This window comes from Bactrocera tryoni, chromosome 2, assembly GCF_016617805.1.
Source record: "Bactrocera tryoni isolate S06 chromosome 2, CSIRO_BtryS06_freeze2, whole genome shotgun sequence".
Classification (NCBI taxonomy): Eukaryota; Metazoa; Arthropoda; class Insecta; order Diptera; family Tephritidae; genus Bactrocera; species Bactrocera tryoni.
Window position 1 is genome coordinate 23658171 of NC_052500.1, and position 25108 is coordinate 23683278.

The 25108-nt window shown below is 39.3% G+C and overlaps 2 protein-coding genes across 2 annotated transcripts in view; one reads left to right on the plus strand and one right to left on the minus strand.

Moving 5' to 3' along the window:
- LOC120767460 (S phase cyclin A-associated protein in the endoplasmic reticulum) overlaps positions 1–4748 on the minus strand; it is a 125496-nt gene extending 120748 nt beyond the window's left edge. The window contains exons 1-3 of the mRNA XM_040093544.1: positions 4105–4748; positions 1583–4036; positions 32–1520 (exon numbers count right to left, since the gene is read on the minus strand). Coding sequence (XP_039949478.1) covers positions 32–1520; positions 1583–4036; positions 4105–4216 — 4055 coding nt within the window. The 5' untranslated portion in view covers positions 4217–4748. The remainder of the gene's footprint in view (positions 1–31; positions 1521–1582; positions 4037–4104) is intronic.
- A 1821-nt stretch (positions 4749–6569) lies between these two features.
- LOC120767444 (protein bicaudal D) lies at positions 6570–24679 on the plus strand. The gene is made up of 8 exons (XM_040093506.1): positions 6570–6794; positions 17463–17828; positions 17946–18083; positions 18156–19012; positions 19077–19294; positions 19367–19618; positions 20749–20923; positions 23226–24679. Exons 1-8 carry the CDS (start codon positions 6570–6572, stop codon positions 23338–23340), a joined length of 2346 nt encoding a protein of 781 aa, XP_039949440.1. The 3' UTR covers positions 23341–24679.
- Positions 24680–25108: the final 429 nt, after the last annotated feature.

Here is a 25108-nt window from a genome sequence, read left to right on the forward strand (position 1 = left end):
TTAAACTTTGTGTATTTTACTTTTTTTTTACCTCTGCGCCATGCGTTGCTTCAGCTTTTTGATTTTCTTCTTGTAGCCGCGCGTGTGCTCGCGACTGCCCACATCCGACACCGTCGAGGACAGATCGCCGTCCTCGATCACCTCGCCGTTCTCGTTGCGCTGCACGCCATTCTCGTCGACGTTGCGCGTCGGCAAAGTCAACTCAAGCGCGCGCTGCCGTATGTGCTCGATATTCTCTTCGTGGCGCCGCGCCGAGTCCTGCTGCTTCTGCAATATTTTGCGCTGCAATTCCTCAGTGGTTTGCTGTTGTTGCGTTTGACGCGCCAGCAAACGCTCTTCACGATCGCGCGCCTTTTCACGCGCCAGCGCCTGACGTTGACGCTCCTTTTGCTCTTGCATTTTACCGATGCGCTGCTCTTTTTCCAAACGCGTCTCGTTCATTTTCTCTAGCTTGCGTTGGCGCTCCTTTTCCAGCTCTTGGCGCCGTCGCTCGACAGCTGCTTCGCGCGCCGCCTTCTCTTCCAAGCGCTTTTGGCGCTCTTGCTCCAAGTCTTGCAAGCGCCCCTCCGCATCCTTGGAGGATTCGAGCAGATCCAAGCGCTTGTTTTGCGCTTCGATATTTTTAATGAAATTTATCTCTTTCAACTTTTTCTCCTCATCGTGCGCCTTCTCTACTATTTGACGCAGGTATTGCTCGCGATTTTCGGCGGCGCGCTGCATTTTATCCTCCATCTTCAGGCGCTTATCCTCGATTAGCTGACGCTTGGCCGCCTTCACATCTTCTACGCGCGCCAATAGTTGTTGTATTTTAATGGTTTTCTCCTTCTGCACTTGCTCGCGTTTTTGTTGCGCGCGCGTGTGCTTCGCTTGGTATTTCTTTAGTGTCTCCTGCAGTGAGCGGCGGCGCGACGGTGAGGAGAGTTTTTGATGCAACTCCTGCGCGCGTCCCGGATGACGTGCCACATACGCTTGTAGCGTGGCTAGCGCTTCCTCGCGCTCAACGCGCGACATTTCCGAGAGTAGCGCGTGATAGCGCATTTCCAAACTGAGATTCGGATCCATGCCATCCTCACCCGCTGGTAAGAAGGGAATCGAGGAGGCATCATCGAGCAAACGATCTACCGTTTCGTTGCAGTCATGCTCATGATCGAGTGCCACTTCACCGTCAGTCTCATCGGTTTCGGTGTCAACATCGATTTCGGTGTTTTCCAACTCGCGTATTTGGCGCTCCAATGATTCTTGCTCTTCGACCAGCATGCGCTGATCCTCATCACAATCCGTTTCGCTAGCAAAAGTCTCCTCGCTCTCATCACAACTGGAAAGTTTGCCGGCGCTGCACGTGTTGTCAAGATTGCTGCCACCAAAATTGGCCGCTTTGGCGGTTTGCGCAATACTCTCGTAGAGATCGCCGATGGTTTTGGAGAAATCACGATTTGTTTGTATTTTTATGTCAATTTTACTCTGCTCAGCGAACTCTGTGTTGTCGGCAGTTGCATCCTTGTTGTCTGCTTCGTCATTTGCTGCAATAAAAAATCAAATTAAAAAAAAGCAATATCTTAATATTTCTAAAAACGTCACTCACCATCCACAACGGTCTCTGTCGAGTTGGCCGCAGAACTCTCCAACGAGCCCGCCCTGCCATTTTGCTTGCGTTGCGCATACTTTTCGCTGCGCATGTACTCCTTGTGCAGCGAGGTCATCTTTAAGCCTGTCAAATCGGACTTTTGTCGCTTGATGATCGCCTCGCGTGTTGGCACATTTGGCGCGCGTGCGGAGCTTGCGCCATTCGTAGCAACGGGAGTGGGCGCTTGCGCGGCGGACGCAGCGGCAGCATTCTTGCGTTGCGTTGGTAGGGAATTCACCTTGGCCTTGGCATTCTTTATTTCGGGACGTGTCGCGCATTTCACCGGCTTGTCGGCACTCTTTTGCGCCTTCAGCGCTTTGGTTTGCTTGGCGCTTGGCTGCGTTTTATTTGCGACATTATTGTTTTCCTGTGTGGCACCCTTCTTAATGGCAACTTTCTTGCTCCGTTGATGCTCTTCACTCTCGGCCAACTGTTCATTGAATAGCGCTAGTGTTGGAAGACTGGCATAACCTGTGGGTTGATTAAATCGATTGGCCCAATGCATGCTGGAGCGACGACGATTCTTCACCGTCAGCCAGCCGTCGTTGGCATCGGAGGGCAACTGCTTCGGCTCCGAACGACGTTCATCGATGTGTACCATTGCGCCTGGTGCATGGGATAAGCTGCTTCTGGAGGATGATATGAGTTCGGTGCTGGCTTTGAGCGTGGAGCTCGAGCTGCCGATATCTTCACGGGAGGATTTGCGCGATGAGACTGTTGTATGTGAATACCGTTGCGGTTGCGTAGGTTGGCCGGTGCGTGGCTTTTGCTCTTTAGGTTGCATTTCAATCATGGTTCTTGAGCGCGCGGACAGCCTAGAAGCGACATGTGTCGGTGGTCCGTAATGTTCGGTTTTACTGGATGGACGTGGTGTTATATAACGTGCGCTGGCACCGCCTGCTGATAAACGTGGAGGCGCCGGTTTTGTCACCGAAGCGGTGGTAGCGGAGCGACGCAAGCTGGTATTGTATAAGGTTTTCTGTGTTGGCACAGCTTTATTCACAGCCGTTGGGTTGGCTAAAGGACGTACATTGCCCGATGGCTTTGTTAGATTTGAATTTGTTGGACGCGTTGTAGCTGGACGATTCAAAACACTGGAATATTTAAGTGGACCATTTTGCGCCGTTGCAGTTGTGGCCGGTTTCTTCGAAGTGTCTGCTATAGCGAGACCCGGTTTAACGTCAACTAGGTGTTCTGCTTTTCGAAGTTCAGTCGTTGGCGGTGTAGGCATTTTATTGGCATCTTTTGCTAGAATTTCATTTTCCATTTGATTTAGCTTTTGTACAGTCATCTCTAAAGCGGTTGGTTCGCGATTCATTGCGAAATGTGGATCATCTGCATCTGTGCCACTGGAATCATTGCCATTTAAAGTAACGTTAGCCCGCTTGCTAGTGGCATCAATAGTCGTTTCCACGTTTGAATCAACTCTTTGCGCCAGTTTTTCATTTTCCTGTTTTATTTTATCTTCCTCAATTTGCTTTTGTTGTTGCTCAAGCATGTTTTGCTCCGCCAATTGCTGTTCACGTTCACGCTGCTCTTCATATTGTTGACGCTGCCTTTCAAAATCTTCCTGCTGTCGCACACGTGCTTGCTCGGCCTCTTCAGCCATTTGCCGTTCTTCCGCTTCTCTTTGTAGTTTTATTCTTATATCTGCCAAAGTCAAATGATCGTCTTCTAAATCCGTTTGCGCATATTGATGGCACCTATTAAGCAATTTCATAGGCTCGGCCTCCACATGTGGCTCTGGCTGAGTGTCTATACATTTCTTTTGTTCTAGAACTTCTGTTGGACGCTCATTGCTGGCTCTGCCTTTGTTTGTGGCAAACAACTCACGAACATTCACACGCATAGCACCTTTTGGTAGGGGATCACAGGCACGTAAGCTTTTTCGTGGTGATGCAGTGTCGCCACAACATGGTGATGACTTTCCCGACGCACATGCACAGGCAGATGGGCTTGATTTACCCGACATTGTTGGACTGGTCAAACTTTTAGCGCGTACACGTGGTGCAGGATTACTCTTACGCACCTCCCATGCAAGCGATTGTGGTCTTTGCTGCAACGGGCGTGATTCATAATCCCAAGAAACTTTGAACCACTCACTAAGCGATTTAAAGTCGCGCACATAGTTCTCAAGCACTAAAATCGCCTCCTGGCACCATGATATATTCTCACAGCACTCCACCGTCTGATAGATTTCGTTGACAGCACGCTGTAAATTGCCAAATAGCAGCGCCCAATAGCGTGCTTGTAGTTCCGATTTTTTGTCTCGACCCGTAGAAGCACTACGCACACGTGGTCCTGTGTTTTGCATTTTTGCAGTTCGTATTGGCGACAATGCGTTCTTTAGAGAGTTTGGTGACTTTGATGGTGCGACGGGTGGCTTGCGTACATTTAAGGACGGCGAAATTTCTGTTTCAAGATATTAGACGAAAACTTATACATTAGCTTAGAAACACATTATTACATTAAATACTCACTTCCAGTAAAGCCTTGACAGCCATCCGCCGGTGCTTGATCTTCACAAAATTGGTAGACAAGCAAATTCTTGGCGTCGCGCCCCTCACGATTTAACACCTCTTTGACTTCCATAGCTCAGCAATATGCTTTGTTCAAGTGGCGTATTTGTGTGTGCAGCTGTGATTTCACTGGCCTCATCCGCTGCCGCTAAGCCGCCCACACAACACACCTGTGCAATATTCACCAAGTTCTAACTAAATTACTGCTAAAAATCAACTAATTTTTATAGTATAACACTAAAAGACGTTATAATTTCCTCAGAAAACACGGCTGGTATCAAATTAAACACGTTTAGGGAGTGTACACACCCCACGATGGCGAGATTCCTTACGGTTCTTAGCTTATGTGTAAGTAAATGTTGCTGTTCTTTACCGTTTTTTTCTTTAATACAACCTTATAATTTCTGCGCTTATTGCGCAATTATATTTCCTACTATGATTAATTTAACACAATTCTTTCAAGTCCTACATCATTATTTATTCGATTATATGTAATATGAGCACGATTTTGTTTAATTAGAAATTCAAGTTGGAAAAAACAAATACCATTCAAAAATTTGCACACAATTCTGATGTTCGTCTCATATGCCGTTGTTCACGATGTTTTTTTTCTTTTCTCATTGTGTTTTTTGGCGTTTGACAAGTTTGTTTGCTAGTGTGCGTGTGTATGTGTTATATACAAAACTACAGCTGACTGAAGGGTTGCAGTGCCCTTATTTAGTATTAGATGCCAATTTACGATATCGCAAGGAAACCAATAATATACTTGACTGAGAGAATTTTTGAAAACGGTTTTAAAACCATGGTCTTGTATTTTTGAATATATACTATTTATGTATATATATATTGCCGTCTTTCTTCCAAGAAAGAATTGTAGTTTCTGCATTAAGTGAAATTACTTCTCCTCTTGTATAATAAAGTTGAGATATGCTGAATATTACCATATATTTTTTCTATATAGAACCACTCGTTAAATGCGGTAAATTTTTGCTAATTTCACATTGAAAAAATTATTTCTCATCACGTAAATAATAAAAGTTTAATAACAACTTATGATTTACACTAAAACTGAAGACCGTACGCTTTTTTACGTGCTCAGTTTTGTTTTGTTAACATCTCTTTCCTTGCATACATGCAACCCTGCAGCAGTTTGACATTTCATAAAGCAAGTGCAAAAGAAGGAACGCAAAATTTTCACACACACATTCCGTTAGTCACTCACGAAAAGAAAAGACGTGGATATTATTTGCATTGTGATAGAGATTTTCCACTTTGGGGAAAATCTTTAAACAGAATCACGGCCAACAAACAATTGTTTATATAGTTTCAATTTTTGTTTGATAGAAAACTAAATAGTGAAAGCAGGTGTGCCCTAAGCTATGCTCGTACCCTGCTAAAGGGGTGGTGAAAAAACCGTGAACACACCAGGTGTAGAAGTTGGAGGTGTAGTGCGGTGTTGTGTAGTGAAAAGGCGCTCCGTCGTGATGTCACTACTTCACATTTTTCGTTAATTGGATCGCTTTTTGTCAGTGGTGTGCCTTTAAAGCAGCGGACGCTACGTTTCTATATATTTCTGATTTTGTTGTGTAGTAGCAAATTAATCTGTTTTCGCGCATATTTATGCAAACACAAAGCTAAGTCTTTTTATTAATTTAGCTGGTGGAAGTGCATTGTAGCAATTCAATTTAATTTAATAATTGAGTACAATTTATCAATTAAGTTGTGAGATCGAGGTGACAGTTTTTATACATCATCCATTCCACATCAGTAATTTGCGACGACGTGTAAAAAAAAAGTTGGTAAATATAGCAAAAAAAGCACGAAACGAATTTTTAATGATAAAGCAAAAGCATGATACCAAAGAAAGAGTTGTGCTAAAAGCGATAACGACTTCATAGAAGGAAGTGTGGAGTTAAGCAGTAGAATTCACAAAATATACATACGTCCAAGAAGCAAAGTGCAAGAGCAAAGTGAAATTTTATTATTTGGTTTAACTGAACCAAAGATACGACTAAAACGAGTTAGCAACACGAAAAGCAACATATTCACAACATACACGTCCCTCCAAAATCAACGATTCGTAACGCTATACAGGCGATCACAACACGATTCCGCCCACAACAACCTGCCACGCCCACTGTTGAATAACTAGCCGCCGTATTACAAACACAAAACGGCCGCCGTCCAGTGCACAGAAGAACACAACAGAAACACAAGAAAAAACATAGATTCGAGAATTGCATAGTCCCACCGCTGTGGCATAACGACATTCGGTGAACTTCCTCCCAAACAGTCATACAACATACAAACACAAAATCGTTTGCATCTCTCATTGTCCACATAATCCCCCCAGTCGTCCCCTCCAAAAATAAAACACCCGTCCATTACAAAACTATTACACAAACACACCACAAAACGGCTGCAATATGTCCGAACTGGAAAATGCGGCAACAGCCGGCAAAACTATTGAGGAGTTGCATTTGGAAGTAGAGCGACTGTCGCGCGAACTAGATCAGGCAGCTAGCGAACGCGCACAATCGGCACAATATGGTCTCTCGTTATTGGAGGAGAAATTGTCACTTGAACAGAAGTGTGAGGAATTGGAGACACTGTACGATCATGCCAAACACGAGTTGGACATTACACAAGAAGTAAGTTTTGAATGCTATATTCAATAATAATTGCTCAGTAATCTATTAATAATATTTTTGATTTCGTTTAATAAAATGTAAAAAAAAATGTTTTTCATAATCAAAATTGAAAAGTATTTCTGCGCTGGACAAGGTTGTGGCCTAAGGCAGCAGTGCAATATCTGCTGAAATTGTGCAGTTTGACCGCTCTCATACAAACTAAGCGTTCAAAATAAAGTTTGAAATATAAACTTTATATTTGTGGAGGGCATTGTAGCTGCTGTGCAACCGAAGTTAACGTTTTTTCTTGTTTTGGTTTGGTTTCATTTATTGAAATATAAATAAGATACGCAACTAGTTTCTTTTTGACTAATTGCTGTTGAACTTCCTTTGTAATGTCAATAAACAATCACTTCCAACAACTAGTTTCTTTTTGACTAATTGCTGTTGAACTTCCTTTGTAATGTCAATAAACAATCACTTCCAATAATTAGTTTCTTATCGCACGGAGCATCACTCCTTGTCTTTAAACTAAATAGAAGTACGTTAGCGAAAGTCTACCAATTTTTGTGTTCTCAACGCTGAGCGCTCGGCAACAAGTAAGCAAACAGTTGGTTAAAAAAATCAGCTAAATAGGTACATATGCGAAAAGGTTATTTGTATGCTTCACCAACTCACTGAGCTTCGCTCGCCACCACTCACTGGTATGTGATAGTTATTTTGTCTGCTCTTTTTGTTTAACCTCGTTCGTTCGGTTTTGTTTTAAATTATTTGATTTTTCTCTCTACCGCTGCAGGTTCGTAAAACACGTAATCAGCTAAAAAATTCATTGGCTATTTGTTAACTGCTTTCAGTTATTGAGCAAAACCTTTGCACATTTGCATATTTAAATGGAATTTGTACAAATATTGCAATTACAAGACTTATGTATGTATATAAAAAACGTCTAATAATATTACTTATCATATCTATGTAAATTGGTCACGTGGTCTAATTTGCGTTAAGAAAGAAAATAGATTTGTGCTTAGGCTCACAAATGCTCGCTAACCGTATAACTATACAGTAAGCTTTCAATTACAAAGAGCACACAGAATTCCTAAAGACGTCAATGCGTTGTGCAAGGACACATCCACACCCTTCGCGCTTTACGGTCATAAATTTGATTTGGCTTCTAACTAAATTACAAATTAACTTGCGCCTCTCGCTGCCACCATCATCATGTCCTTATTTAGGCCGGTATTGACATCGTTATTTACCTGCCTGCTACTTTGCCTGGCTAGCTAGCCGGTTGATGGTTAGTAGATGCAACAACTTGTGCCCGGGGAATGTAATCCAAAAGCAACAAAAGCTATCAAACAGGCATTCCATTGTATATATAGCACTTGCATTGCAACGTTAGCGGATCTGTTAATTGCTTTTCTACTTCGTTTTAAAATGGCTAGGGGGTGTTGGGGGCGGACGGTATGTGCTCAGGGACTACGCCAACGCAGCATTTTTTCGCAAGTTTTTTGTTGTAAGTATGTTTAAGTATATATGTATGAGTGTCGGTTTCTTGTGTATGCCGTCATGGTCGTTAATAAATGCTGTAATGTTTCCAATTTCGGTTATGTGTGCAATTGTAAACTTTTTATACGCTCATTCTGGTCGACAAAATTCCTCCGGTTCGCATTAAACTGCATTTACAAAGTTGTTTCATATTTTGTTGTGCACACAGCTCGCACATATCGGTTTTTAGGCAGTGTGCGTTATTTTTTTGAGTGATGTGTGGTAGTTATTTTAAAATAAATTATATTTAGAGCAAAAGTTGTTAGCAAGAATTGAAATTTCACAATAACAAAGAATTTTTCGTCTGTCCGATATGGACTATATTTTATTGGCAGCACGCTAATTATCTTGGCAAATAAATTTAGTGTATGGAAGCCATCAATTTTTGATTGTAGTTGTAGCTGCGCAAAATGCGATTGAAATTTGCTAATAAAATTATCTACAAACGCTGTATTATATGCTACCAGAGTACCTCTCTAGACGTGAATGGAGAAGAGGTTTAGTAGGGATACAACTTTTAGTAAATCAACATAAGAAGACAAAATGGATAGAGCATCTGAAGTCTTGCAACCTCTCCACCGGCGTGAGTAAGCGTTGGACTAATGTCAAGGCTTTGTCTAACCCAAAGAGACATGATAATCTAGTTGAAATTCAAATCAATGGTCATGCCTTTTCGGATCCGAAGATGTGTGCGAGCTATTTTAGTCGTCAGTTTACATTGCACACTTCGGTAGACAAAGCCAAACGATATGTTATCCGATGGCTGCACAAAAGGCCATAAGACTGCGCACCACTTTCACCGATAAGGATTTTCGGGGTGTCACCAATAAAGCAAAATCTTCCAAATCCATTGTCCTTGATGGAAGAAATGTGCTGATGCTAAAGCACCTAAGCTTGACGGGAGTAAGCTTTCTCAGCAAGGTCCTCAACCTGTCGCTGACCACTCTGCAAATAGCCGATGTGGGGGAAATTGGAAGAGTTTTCCCACTACTGAAACCTGAGAAACCCGTCAACAAAGGGGAGTCCTATCGTCCGATAACTCCTCTCTCCCCGGTAGTGAAGGCACTTGAGACCTTGTTACTCCGAACATTCATTCGCCAACTGGGTCTAGCAAACCACCAGCATGGTTTCCGAAAAGTACACAGCACCACCACCACAGCATTTAGCGTCATAAACGTCCTAAACGCCCAGATAGATCATGGTCTCAACCAATAACCACCATGCGAGAGGTCGATCCTAGAAGCTTAGGACTTGTCAGTGAATGGCGTACTTAGAGTCAAATCCCCACCCGTTGCAGACGAGTTGCCGCAGGAATCGAGAGTGACTCTTGCGCAGCTTCGTTCTGGATACTGTAGCAGGTTGGTCCGAAAATTGGCCGGATTATCCGGCAAAGGCTTTCAATTTCGAGGAACCTAAACCTGTTTTGATCGAAGAAGAAGCAGCGCTAAAAAATTTCTGCCTTATATCAAAATCTGCTGCAGCTGTGTGCGTTTTATAGGTATATAACTTACTAGCGGAATATCGGCCGAACCCACATGTTTAACGTTTGTATTGACTTTACACTGTAACGTCGTTTAAGTTAGGTTATACTGACTAGCTGTCACGCCATACATACACCTACAGGCCTTGGTAATGCCAGATGGAGGTTCAGTTTAAAAGGTGCTGATGTTTACGTCAAAGCTTTTTGCGAAGTTTATTAGAGGCTTGATATCTAATTCGGATACTTCATCTAGTCCCTTGAACTGCGAAGCTCCCAGATGTCTAAGCTAAGTTCTGAATAAGACTAGACTGAAGCAAAGAAGGTGTTTCGGCGTCGCCCTTAAGTCATGCCATCTCACCCTGATCCATCTGCCAGCTCTTTCGGAAATCTCGTTGTATATCGCTGGTTCGGTAGTTAAGCGGATGGCACTTTTGGCAATCTCTCAGCTATTTCGTTTTCCGGAGCGCACTTGTGGCCTGGAAACAGTATGCTGTTGTTGTTGTTGTAGCGGCAGAATTCTACCGAGTTGAGAATCGTTCCGGTTACGTAGACCTTACTGTCATGGGAACGACCTTGCAATCCAGTATATATGCAGCCACTATATCTATTGCCTACTTGCCTCTAAGGACATTAACTGACGCCATGCGATCTGCGATTTTTGCTTCAATTTCCGCTTGACTATCGACGTTTATATTCATTATGTCGTTTCCTACATTTTTAGGTATCCTAGCCGTTTTCTTGACTGTAAAAACTTCTGCCTTGAAGATACTGCAGTATTCCGGCAGCTTAAAAGGTCAATAGACCTCAGCGCCCACTCCATCAGTCATTTTTGATTCGTTCGTGTATATATTGAAAGTTCCGCTTGTGGGTCGCGTACTCCAGCGCCGTCTTTTTACACCCTGAAATGGATATATTAAGCTTGTCACGAAGTTTGTCAGCGTCAGAGTTCCTATAAAATTTGTCCATGTTCGTTTGTCTGTATGTATGCCACGTAGTCTCTCAGTTTTTGAGGTGTAGATCTGAAATTTCGCACCCGTCCTTTTCTCACCAAAATCCTAATCATTTGTCGGAACTGTCGATATTAGACCATTATAGCATATAGCTACCATACAAACTGAATGATCGAATTCATGGGGTTGTATGGAAAACTTTTACATTTGAGAAGATATTTTCACGAAATTTTGAATAGTTTATGACCGAAGGCAATGCTGGTATCTCCGGAGAAATTTGCTCGATCGGATTACTAGGCCATATAGCTATTGTACGAACTGAGCAATCAGAACATTATGTTTGCAAAAAAATATTTTTAATTTTCCAAATTCGCCAGTGAATATAACCCCTTATAAAAATCGTTACATAATGTTTCTTTGCTTTGTTGATAACAATGACGACGTTAAAAGAAAAAAAAAATAAAGTAAAATAAAATCTAATCTGGAAAGTTAAGGCATTTTATAGCCACCGAAAGTGTAGAATATTCATTAAGGAACAATGTGTGCTCTCAGTGGCCACACATTTCAATTACAACAAAATATTCAGCACTTTTATATAGAAATTTTTGTCGTTTTTGTTGTCAGAGATAAGGTTGCACACACTTTTGTACTCTTTTCGAAAGCCAAGTCACAGTAAGAATATTTTCTTTGCAATGTAAACAAAGCGACGCAGCAAATATAAATACCGAATATGAAAAGCATCAGTCGAGCCATAGTTTTGTGACCTCAATCTGCCAACAGCAGCAAAGTTTAATTAACTAAAGCAAACAAAAGACATTTATTGCACCCAAAACACTTTGGCGACAGACGACGGGCGACAGTTGATGCAGTCAAGCGTCGGTGTAGCGGCGAAGGCAAGCTTTCTGCCAACACCTGCGTTAAAAAATTAAGCTTCGAAAATAATATGCATTCGCTCGGGGACGTGGTGGCGGCCATATTAACCAACAATTCCTGCGCTGAGCTGTGAAATAACAAAAACAAACATAACAACAAACAAACAAGTAAGGAAGGACTAAGTTCGGGTGCAAGCGAATATTTTGTACTTTTGCCACTTGCAAGAAGCAAAGGCAGGGTAATACTATAAGGTGCAAAACGTCAGCCGGGGATCGGTATACAAGCGATTAGATATAGTATACAATTGAACTTCCCTAACTCGAATCACCATAATCCACAAGAAAACTTCGAGTTAGAGAGACTTCGAAATTTTTATGAAATTTTACTTCTATTGCTGTTGTTGTTGATCTAGCCGTTATGAATCCCCGTTAGGATGATAAGGGTTAACTAGGTTGTCGTCGACGTCATCTAGCGGGAGCCCCAGGAAACATGCTGTTTCATTGGGGTCGGACCAAAGGGAAGAGGGTGTTAGATGAGTGGAGTTGGCGGGGCATGCAAAGAGGTGGTCAGTGTCATGCGGAGACTCATTGCACGCAGGACATATGTTGGAAATGTCGGGGTCTATTCTGCACAAGTAGGAGTTTAGCCTGCTACAGTATCCAGAACGAAGCTGCGCAAGGGTCACTCGGGTTTCTTGAACTTCTATTGGCAATTCAAGAGTTCGAGTTCGATGGGTAGACAGACAGTCACCTGGATTTCAACTCCTCGCGAAATCCTGAACCTTTATATACTATCTGTTTCGCTTAATTTTAGCTGATACAAACAACCGTTAGGTGCACAAAACTATTATACTCTGTAGCAACATGTTGGAAGAGTATAAAAATTCGAGCAAAGCTGCATATGAATTTCCATTAAAACAACAACAACAAGTAAAACAAAAGTAGCACTGCCTGCCAACACTTTAAGGCCAAAATGGATTGGCTTAATTTCAGCTCGCTGACTAACTACCAACATTGTAGCCGAGCCGAGCCGCACACAAACCAACACAATCTCAAAATAAGCATATAAATTTCGCTGGAAAAACGGTTGGTGGGCGCAGTTGACACCCAAAGCACATACACGCACACATTAACAAACTTGCTGATAAGCGCCTAGGAAAACTTACACAACCCAAAGGAAGAACAATACACGAATTCCATGAATAAATGAGCAAGTTTATAAGGATGCAAGTATTTCGGCATGTTACACACACCCACACACACATACATGCACATTAAACTTTGTTGTAAGCATGAAAATGTGCTTTTGTGCGTTTGCCGGCAGTTTGTGCACTGGAACTGTTGCCGTTCTCCGCTTTATTTTGCTAGTTTCTGGTAATTTCACTGCGAATACACACGCCAAAGCATGATACAACATGTATTATACATGCATACATATGTACAGACTTGAATGAATGCCAACTGCAGCGCTTGTTTACATAAGTATGTTTGTGTTTTAGGTGTGTGGGTGTTTGTGTGTGTTTGGGGGGCACGTGGCAAAAGATATGGGCATTTAAGGAGCGGCTCGCCGCATAAAACGTCGCCTGAGATTTGCCACATTGGACAAATATTGCATGTAGTAATTGCAAGGAGGCAGGCAAACATGATAAAACGCACACACAAACAACACACATGCGCCTCTGGTAGCTTATGTGCTGTACAGTATTGTGAAAAATATATGCAACTCTGTTTATTGGGTTTATGGAGGACACACAAAATGTGTCTGCCTAAAATAAAGGGGATTTTTGGCAATGAAAAAATCTGTTGCGATTGTTGTTGTAATTTTGAGATTTATACATATTTTAAGAATGTACAGTAACATTCTTGAATAGAAAAGTTAGATATTTTTCGAGTAATAAGCATCTCCAACGGAGACCCAGAAAAATATTGTACGTACAATGCCTTCAGTCCAAAAAAAACAAATCAAAAATTGATCAGAACACAAACCTGGTAGGTAATTGAAGAAGAACTGTATCATGCAGAAAAAATTTAATAGTGATCTGATCATTTGTCCAAGTAATCACCTACCACTGGACATTGTCGACAGGTTGTTGCTGCGAAGTGCGCTCTAAGACTTAGGGAAGCTGGTTATATGAAGGGATCCGAGCAAGAATATGCCGAAATATGTATGTATGTATGTACATATATGTAAAAGAGGAAGAGTCGCTGTAGAAGAGCGTAGAGAGCCTCTAACGAATGGGTTGTTGTAGTTGTTGTAGCGGCAGAAAACATTCCTGAAGTATTTTTGAGACATGGTGCCGAGTGGACAGTCCTTTGTCGGATAAAAGTACTGGTCCGTTTCGGTTACTAAGATCCGGCTGTCGTGGGAACGGATTTAACGGCTGGGTCGAAGCTAGCTTTAGGCTACCGAACCGCTGTAGTGTTTTTCAGACAGAAGTGGCTCCTATTTCAGAGAGGTGAGCATACACTGCGATGGTGCCGAGTGGACAGTCCTTTGCCGGATAAAAGTACGGGTCCGTTTCGATTACTAGGAGCTGACTGCCTTGGAAACGGCTTTAACGATTGGGTCGTAGCTGGCTTTAAGCTACCGAACCGCTGTAGTGTTTTTCAGACAGAAGTGGCTCCTATTTCAGAGAGGTGAGCATTCACTGCGACAACAGTGCGGCAAAACCAGCATTGAATTCGCAAACCAAGTGCTCCAAGCTAGACAAAAAGCATCTATCCTCAATACAAAAAGCATAAACTTCATCATCAGACTAGTTTGGGTGCCTGGTCATAGCAGAATCGCTGACAACTTTAAAGCCGATAAGCTAGCCGAAGGGGGAAACCTTGATTCGCTCACATCGGAACGAACCGAGTTGGATCTCAATTGGCGGCTTGCGTTCTGCAATGTACCAATGAACCAATGGACCTCGCTTAGCAGGCGCTGGTCGACAGCCAGCTCCTATACGAAATCCTTTTGGCCTAGATTAGAACGCAGGAGATCTACTCTAACTACTTGCCTTGTTCATCTTCCGCATTCGTTGGGGCTCTGTCCAATAGGCATTCATGCGGGGAGGCTAAAAATCCTGTCGGACTCAAGTTGTTAAAGTAGTTAGTTGGGACGGGGTTGTGGAGGAAACATTCCAGCAATTTCTACTCCATTGTCCAGCCTTTGCAAAAGTTGTTAAAATATCTCGGCAGTCTTACTTTCGGCGAATCAGAAGACAAAGCCGAAACCCACATTAGACTCAACAAATTTGTAATAAGCTCAAAGCGGTTTGTCGATTTGAGACAGTTTAGACTCTCAAAAAAAAAATCTTTGATAACAAAATTTTAGGTTTAAAAATGTTTTGGATATTAAATTTTGATCGTAAGTACCGAAATTTGTCTGTTTAAAAAGCAAAAACACTAAAATATAGTGGCGATGGCAAATTTAGTCACTTCGGATGAAAGAGAATTACAGACTTTTGTCATAATACTAGTCCTTTGAAGAGAGGTCTCTCATCCGAGGCTTCTTTTTAGTGGGTTTTTTTTTGTGGCGGGTCCCAAACCCAGCGCACATCCCTGGGGAGGGATGTTTCGCTTTCTCACTTTAGCTCGTATTCAAACGGATGTTTTTTGACTACCCGGAGAATGCTTGGCCTAAGACCGGAGGTCGTGAGCTGCTTAAGCCATATTTAAAAGAATAATTTCTAGCTACTCCCAAGTAAATGGCGCTCGGAGAGCTTTCCTCACTTGCCGGAACTTCTGAAAAAGCGTTTAAAATTACAAACAAGTTTCATGACTTGAGCGACTTCTACAGTCATACAATCCTGACTTCTGCTCACTATCTCAAATTAATTGAAAAATCTTAATAATTATACATAAAAAATCACAATGTCATAATATGTTGCTTATTTTTTGCCCCACACTGTACCTACATGTATTTATAATAAGCGTATAATAAAGTTTGGCACATTGCACGGCGTTCGCCATGCGAAACACACACGCTTGAATTGTTGTGGATTGTGTGTGCAGCAGGCAGTGGAGGAGGAGTAGCAACAGCGCACCGGAAGACGGAAGAGAGATGGCATGCAACACAGGAATCTGTTGATAAAGCGCTCGTAAATGTCATATTATGTGTAAGGAATTGCTTACAAAGGCTCTGCCTCTGCCGCACACGCAATCAGCTGTTAGAGCAAATATGTGTGACTACTACTAAGTGTGTGCCACACCTGCAATTCCGTCAGTCACTCTTTTGTCGCAAACATTATAATCACTGTGACCTGCTCACTCACTATTTACTGTTCACTGTCAATGTGAGTCAATTGGAAATTCAATTACGTACCGTTGCCATATCTTTTAAAGAATTTCTTAATATTTGTATGTATGTATGTATCTATATGCTGGTAACGGTTTACCGGTTAGGGGGATAGAGTGGAGGTGAAAAAATGCATTGCTCGTATTTTATGCTAGAGAAGAAGTCTATTTTTTTTTGCTTTTTACATAAATAAGTGAATTGAATGGTAATGTTGAAGAGGTTTTGAATATCCTTTTTAAACTTTAGTTAAACAGTCATCTGTCAGTTAAGTTCTGGCTAACTTTACGTAGACCTAGACTGACAGATGACTACTAACCTGAGGTTGAGAAAACGCGCTTAAAATGATAAGCTTAACTTAAGATAAATTAGCTCCTATAGGTGGCAAGTCTATTCCAAAAAATTGAGAACCCTAGACGATATGCCGGAGACCGGCATGAAACCCCTAACGTTTTAGACACTATATTTTACATTTGACACAATTTCGTTAGTTGGCAACTCTATCAAAAAATATTGCAAGAAAAATTCTTGAAAAATTTGCAAACTTGGTAATATTTTCTTCCCTTCTGTCCAGAAACGAAATGAAATATACAAAAACCCTCCAATAAAAATTCGAAGTTTTCTATCCTTTGTTCAAAAATGCGCTCAGGACCCAAATTTAGACGTGTCAGATTTAGGATCCAAAACGAAGTACATAAAAATTTTCTAAATTATACGATATTTTTCTTGCTTTATTCCAAAAAGACACTTTTGATACTCAACACCCATTTTTAAACTTCTCAGAAATCGGTCTAGCATCGAAACTAAAATATAGTCGGAAGTTTGTCAACCTTCAATTTCCAAAAATAAAACAAAAAATTTCGAAATTTTTTAATTTTGCCAAAAAAAAAACAAAAAACATTTCGATTTTTCTTTTTTAATTATTCTTTTTTTCGTTCGAAAATAACATTTTTACCCACCCAATTGGTTTAGAATTTAACATCAACATTTACATTTCTTAATTTTGTTATATTTTCTTTTGCTTTTTCCAAATAGCGTCTATCAGTACTCAGAACCCACTTTTATACTTCTCAGAAATCAGACTAGAATCCTGACTAAAATATAGGCGGAAGTTTTCCAACCAAGAATTTTCAAAAATTAAACATAAAATTTCGAAATTTTTTAAGTCTTCCTTTTTTTCTTCGAAAATACCATTTTTAGTCCTTAGGACCCACATTAAGTCTTCTCAGAAATCGGTTTAGAGTACAAAATAAAGTATATTAAAAATTTCCAAATTTTGTTTTTCTTTGTTCCAAAAAGTATTAATCCCACGCTACTTTTCGACTTCTCGGAAATAAGTCTAGAACCCAAAATGAAGTATGATCGGAAGTTTTTCAATGAACAATTACGTAAATAAAACAAAAAAATCGAAATTTTTCATTTGTCAGTTCGAAAATACCATTTTAAGATCTAAAAACCCACATTTAGACCTCTAAATTTTAAATATAGTTTTATAATCCAATTATAAAATATTTACCTTAAACATATGATTTTTAACAACAAATTTCCGTTTTATCTTTACAGGCACTAGCCAAGTTTCAAACTTCACAAAAGGTCACCACAAAAACTGGCATCGAACAGGAGGAGTCCTTACTCACCGAGACGGCAGCACTCGAAACAACATTGAATAGTAAAATACTCGACTTGGAAAATGAGACAAAGCAATTGCGTCACGAATTGGAACGAGTACGCAACGAACGTGATCGTATGCTGCAAGAGAATACCGATATTGGACGCGACAAATCAGATAATGAGGCTGAGAAACTGCGCCTCAAGGCCGAGGTGAAGGATCTGAAATTTCGTGAGACACGAATGCTAACGGAATACACAGAACTGGAGGAGGAAAACATATCGCTGCAAAAGCAGGTGTCGAGCTTGAGAAGTTCGCAGGTGAGTTTCGAACGAGTGGCATTTTTAAAGTGGCCTTACGGTTTAGAGTTGGTTAAATTCTATAATCTTTTTTTTTATTTATTTTTTTTTTTGGTTTTTTGTTTGTTTTTCCGTTAGGTGGAATTTGAAGGTGCCAAACACGAGATACGTCGTCTAACCGAAGAGGTTGAACTGTTGAACTCACAAGTGGATGAGTTAGCAAATCTGAAGAAGATTGCCGAAAAGCAAATGGAGGAAGCTCTAGAAGCTTTGCAGGTGGGTTTTGATTGAACAATTTTGTATTTTTTAACATTTTCTACTCAATTATTATGTCACTCTTTTTTACAGTGCGAACGTGAGGCAAAATATGCGCTCAAGAAGGAATTGGATAGTCATTTGAACCGTGAGTCCATGTACAAGATAAGCAACTTGGCCTATCTACGTAGTAATATGGACGACAACATAAGCGCCAATAGTGATGGCGAAGAGGAGAATCTCGCCTTGAAGCGCCTCGAAGCCGACTTGACTACAGAATTGAATGCCACCGACGGCACCAAATGCGATCTCTTCTCCGAGGTGCATTTGAATGAGTTGAAAAAGTTAGAAAAACAATTAGAATCGATTGAAAACGAAAAAATGCTACTCACTGCGAATTTACGAGAGGCACAAACCAGTTTGGATAAATCACAAAATGAAATACAAAATTTCATGGCACGTCTAGCGCTACTAACGGCACATGTCGATGCATTGCTACAGTTGAAGAAGCAGCTAGATATAAAGGATGATTCCATGGAAGCGGTGAAACGACGCAATGACGAACAAAATGTACGACAACAACTGCTGGATATACTCGCACAGTATAACAGTTGGTTCACACTATCCTCCAAAGAGATTGACGGTCTCAAGACTGATTTAGTGGAACTGCAAAAGGGTTTCAACTACACCGACGCAATGACAACACTACGTAATGAGGTCACAAATTTGAAAAATAAACTGCTCAGCACCGAGCAGAAATCGCTGGATCTGCAAAGTGATGTGCAGACACTCGCAAGTATTTCACAAAATGCCGGACAAAGTTTGGGTTCGGCACGCTCCACTTTGGTGGCCTTAAGTGACGATTTGGCACAGTTATATCATCTCGTTTGCACCGTTAACGGCGAAATACCGACGCGTATTATGCTCGACACGAAGAGCGATGATATGAGGTGAGCTTCAATTTTGCTTATGTGCTGTAATATAATCTAAAATAAAATGAAATTTTCCTTGCAGCTTCGAAAACGATTCGCTTACTGCCATACAATCGCAGTTCAAGTCCGATATTTTCACTTCCCGCTCACACACGATTGAGGATTTGCAGGGTCTCGCCGATTCTGTTGAAATTAAAAAGTATGTCGACACTGTGAGCGATCTGATCAAGCATTTGAAAACCGCTGTCGAGCACACAATTGAGCACAACAAGAATAAAGTGCGCGGCGATGTTTCCGAAGGTAAACGCTTTACATATATTTTCTGCTATTTACTATTGGTACTAATATAAAATTATATTTCTCTCGTTTAAGCTGATAAATATAATCGCGAGGAAGTCGAGGAGCTGCAAGAGCAAATCGTGCGCCTTAAGGGCTTGCTTTCACTCAAACGCGACCAAATCGCTACATTACGCACGGTCTTGAAGTCCAACAAACAGACCGCCGAGGTGGCGCTCACCAATCTCAAATCGAAATACGAGAACGAAAAGACCGTGGTCAGCGAGACAATGTCCAAATTGCGCAATGAACTGAAGATACTCAAGGAAGACGCAGCGACATTCTCAAGTAAGTTATGGTGTGGTATAGAGCGTGGAGTTTTGATTGTAGAGTGTAAAATCGGTAAAAGTGCTATATTTTTACATTAAACCGGAGTTCCTAAGTTATGCCAAAAGTTTGTAAAACTCGGTAGAAAACGTTGTTGTTGCTTTATGTGTACGTAAAAATGAGCAGCGTGAAGAACTGAGGCGATTTAGCCATGTCCGTTTGTCTGTATATACCCGAAGTATGTCTTTCATTCTTGAGATATCGATCTGAAATTTTGCCTATCCCCTATATTTACCCAAGACTCTACTTATTTGTCAGAATCGCCGTTATCGGATCACGATAGTATATAGCTGCCATACAATCTGAACGATCGGAATCAAGTCCTTGTAAGGAAAAGTTTTTAATTTCACGAGATATCGTCAGGAAATTTGGCATAGTTTACTATGTTAAGCATCGCTATAATCTCCGAAAAAATTATTCAGATCGGACAACTATAGCATATAGCTGCCATACAAACTGATCGATCAAATTTTAGTTCTTATATAAAAACTTTTTTATTTGACGAGATATTTTAACGAAATTTGGCACGAATTATTATTCATGGCTATATTACATTCTCTGAAGGAATTGTTCAGATCGGATCACTATAGCATATAGCTGCCATACAAACTACTCGATCAAAATTCAGTTCTTATATGAAAACGTTTTTATTTGGCAAGATATTTTTACCAAATTTGGCACGAATTATTATTCATGGCCACATTACATTCTCTGAAGGAATTGTTCAGATCGGACCACTATAGCATATAGCTGTCATACAAATTGATCGATCAAAATTCAGTTCCTATATGGAAAACGTTTTTATTTGATGAGATATCTTAACGAAATTTGGCATGGACTATTATCTAAGGCATTGCTATAATTTCCGTACAAATTTTTTTGATCGTACCACTATGACATATACATAGCTGCCATACAAACTAACCTGTCAAAAGCAATTTCTGATATGAAACATTTTTTTCTGTTTGTGAAAATATTATAGCTTCGATGCAACCATAGTTAACGTTTTTCTTATTTTTTGAATTATTTCTGTACTCCTCTCTACTTTATAACAAGTTTCTCTACATTTTTTACAACTCTCCACTTTTCAGGTTTGCGCGCCATGTTCGCCGCTCGTTGCGAGGAATACGTCACACAAGTGGATGACCTCAATCGCAAACTGGAAGCCGCTGAAGAGGAGAAGAAGACTCTAAATCAGCTGTTGCGTTTAGCTGTGCAGCAGAAAATTGAATTGACTCAACGTATGGAGGAAATGGAAATCGATCGGTGGGTGCCCATGCGGCGTTAGGCTACATGTTGTAGAAAGCCGACTTAAATTATAAAAAAAACTTCAAAAAATAGAGTAGCAAATGGCTTGTCCCTGAGCCAACTTTTGCTCCCAACTATTTGCTCAGCCCTCGTTATCATATATGAATTAAGTGCGTGTGTGCGCGTTCAAAATTAGTGCTTAGTGCTTGCTGTTCATATAAGTATAATTTTTTCTTAAGATAAATCTTTGCCCAAAGCATATTTTATTTTATCGTTTATCCCGTTTACCTTCACCCCACCAAAATCAACATTAATTTAACCTGTACGTATAAGTTTGCGCCCAACTTACGTTTAACTTTGCCAACAACAATAAACTTTAAGCCGCGTTCCCAATTGGTAAGCCGTCAAATATAATTATTGGCAGCTGGTGTGTTGCCAGCTTATATGTGAATTTTATTAAGCAGTTGCTTATGCCTAATATTTATATGAAGCATGTTTTGTAAATGCCATTAAAGTGCTACACAAGCAGGGCACAACAAAATTTTTTATTTATACCCGGTTATTGGCCACAAATTAAACTCTAAATTGTGATTTTATAAAAAAAAGTTTAGTGAAACAATGAAAAGAGACACTGAAACACATTTGCTGCGGATGTTAAAATATTACTGTATATTATAGTTAAAGCTGACTTCGATGCGCCAAAGTTTTGAATAGATATGACTCGAACAAACAATTGACAGGTCTGTCTGTCTGAACTAGTCTCTCAGTTTTTGTGATATCGATCTGAAATTTTGCACACCACCTTTTCTACCCAAGAAGTTGCTCATTTGTCGGAATTGCCAACATCGGTCCACTATAGCATATAGCTGCCATATAAACTGAACGATCAAAATCCAATCTTTGTATGGAAAATTATTTTATTTTACAAGTTATTTGCACGAAATTTTACTCGGACTATTGTCTAAGGCAATGGCACAGTCCCTGAAGAAATTATTGAGATCGGACCACTATAGCATATAGTTGCCATATAAACTAATCGGCCAAAACCAAGTGCTTGTATAGAAAACTTTTTTAGTTGTCAAGATATATTCACGAAATTTCGCACGGATTATTGTCTTAGGCAACACCACAATCCCCGAAGAAATTATTGAGATCGGACCACTATAGCATATAGTTGCCATATAAACTAATCGGCCAAAACCAAGTTCTTGTATAGAAAACTTTTTTAGTTGTCAAGATATCCTTACGAAATTTAGTCCGAATTATTTTCCAAAGGCATTGTTACAGCCTCCTAACAAATTTTTCAGGTCGGTCCAATATAGCATATACATATGTAGCTCCCATATAAACTTATCAAGCCATTGTATGGAAAACTTTTTCATTTGAACAGATGTCTCTAGGAAGTTTAACATGAGTAATTGTCCATAGCAACAGTACAACAGTTTTATACACTTCTGTGCTATGGGAAATGCACCTGTGAAGGATATAACGGCTTCGGTGTAGCCGAAGTTGTCGGGTTTTTTTAATTGTTTTTTTCTGTATTATCTTTTTGTTTTTGTTTTTTTTTATTTATTTTTTGTTTTTTATTTATTTTTGGTTTTTTATTTTTCTTGTATTTTTTTTTTAAATTTTTTTTTTTTTTTTTATTTATTTTTTGTTTTATTATTTTTGAATTTATTATTATTTTTTTTATTTTTATTATAATTTTCTATTTTTTTTTTATTTTTTTTTATTTTTTTTATTTTTTTATTTTTATTTTAAATTTTTTTTTTTTTTTTATATTTTTTTACATTTTTATTTATTATATTTTTTTATTTTTTTATTTTTTTATTATTTTTATTATTTTTATTTTTTTATTATTTGTTTTTTTTTTTTGTTTTGCTTTGTTTTTTCATGAATGTTTTACATTCTTACAGAGTCTAAATATAGACAGCAGTGACGCATCGAAGGCAGCTAATAATATATCTCTATGGAATATGTGTGCTAACTAATTTATACACATACATACATAGGTGTATATTAATATGTGTTCCAAAAAAAAAAATTCTAAATTTCTTGTATTAACCCTCGAAAGCTTAGATAAACTCAAAATTTTCGAAATTGTAAATTTATGCCTAAAATGAAAGCGGCTTGCATGCACAAACCAAATTATTTACCCCAACTATACACATAACCTTATATTTTATAGCGCCTCTATATATAACCACAACAAGAATAATCCCAACTCTGCACATTTATTGCACACACATGTATATATTTTATTTACCGTTAACATTTCTATGTTTACTAATATAATTTCGCTTCTGTCTCTTCCGTTTAGTGAAACACGTTTCGCGCGTCGTTCGATGCCACCACAGCGCGGCAGCAGCGGCAAATCCTTCTCGTCACGGCCCTCAACACGTAATCCGGCCGGCAGCAATCAGAATCAATTCTAACATAAAATAAGCGTGCAGCGAAAGATTTTAGCTTTAGTTTATACACTGCTTAAGTTATAAAGTCACTTTTGTGTAAACTGTCACACTATCCACGAGTCACGTGTCACACACGCAAATACATACTGTCACTTTTAAGGTATGAAGTAATTGCTAATATTTGTCTCTTAAATCAAGAGAGCAAAATATTTCAAGCAAGTGCTAAATTTTAGCAAAAGAAAAAAAACAGTTAGTACGGTGTTTAAAGAAAATAGTAAGGAGAGCAGAGCAATATCGTAAAGAATTAGCAATTTTTGCGCTAAGCAACCTATAGCGATATAAAATTTTAATATCGTAATCGTTTGCTGCTCTTCACATCGTACTGAGGAATTCTTCCGCCCGTTTAACTAAAGACACTGCGTTCGGTTTAAAAGTGACCGTTAGTCCATAGAATTTGTTTTTATAATTACTTATCTATTAGTAATACAAGACACTACTATAACGACTATATTGGGTATTAACATTTATGTTGGTGCACACAGTTATGCCAAACTTGAATTTACAACGAAATTTGTTGGTTTTAAACTCTACAAAGAGAATTCGAGCAGTTGTGGAAAGCTTTATGTTGTTATGTAAGCATGCATATTTGTAAAAGAACTTCGAAATTTTATTAAATTCTAAGCAAGTTTGAAAAAGTTAATGTGGATCGTATTCAAAACTCTCCAAAAAGCTCAAGTCTGCACATCATCTTATGAAAATCATGAAAAAGAGCTGCATATCTAACGGTAATTCGAAGAATTTTTGAAAACGCTAATGTGGATATTATTAAAAACTCTCCAAAAAGCTCAAATCTGCAAAACACGTTCTGAATCAAGAAAAAAGAGCTGCATATCTAACGGCAATTGAAAGCTTGTTTGGAAACGCTAATATGGATATTATTAAAAACTCTCCAAAAAGCCCAAGTCTGCACACCATCTTATGAAAATCAAGAAAAATGGCTGCATATCTAACAGTAATTCAAAACATTATTGAAAGCGCTAATGTGGATCGTAATCGCAACTCTCCAAAAGGCTAAAGTCTGCACAACACGTTCTGAAAATCCAGAAAGAAGAGCTACGAGCACGAGAATATTCAAACTTAAGAAAGTTTTTGCGCATTGTACGATTTCGGACTCTAAATTTAAGTTTCAGGAGAAGATTTATGCTTTATAGAAACAAACTTTCAACTGAAGCTTTGAACTTTAAAGTTTTGTAGAACAACTTAACATTAAAAAAATTTTGCTGGTCAAGAAAAATTTCCAAAAACGACGATTTTAAAATGGAGCTTTGAGCTTTAAACAAGATAAGCTTCAACTGGAGTTTTGTGCTTTCAAGTTTTTTAGAAAAACCTGAGGTTTCAAATGAATTCAAGACGTGAAATATTTATGAAAGTTGAGAAATTTAAAGAAGATCTTTAAATAAAATAAGCTCCAATTAGCTATGTGCTAAAAAAAAACAAGTTCCAAAATAAAAAAAAATTCAAGGTATGGAAAGATTTTCGGGTTGTTCCTTTTCATTTAAGTATCAAGAGGCTTCTTTTGGGTTGTAAAGAAAGTATTCTTCAAATGGAGCTTTGAGCTTTGAAGTTTTCCAGAAAAGCTTAAAATTTAAAATGTATGCAGGACATGGAATTATTTCGGAAATCGACAAATTTAAAGCTTTAAACAAAATAAGCTTCAACTAGAGCTTTGTGCTTTCAAGTTTTCTAGAAAAACTTCAATTTAAAATTAATTCAGAACATGGAATTATTTTGA

Bases quoted from the DNA above. Each gene is read 5' to 3' on its own strand.
- LOC120767444 (XM_040093506.1), top strand. From the start codon at position 6,570: ATGTCCGAACTGGAAAATGCGGCAACAGCCGGCAAAACTATTGAGGAG. The intron at 6,795-17,462 runs GTAAGTTTTGAA...TTATCTTTACAG, and splicing joins AGTTGGACATTACACAAGAA to GCACTAGCCAAGTTTCAAAC. The intron at 19,295-19,366 runs GTAAACGCTTTA...CTCTCGTTTAAG, and splicing joins GCGCGGCGATGTTTCCGAAG to CTGATAAATATAATCGCGAG.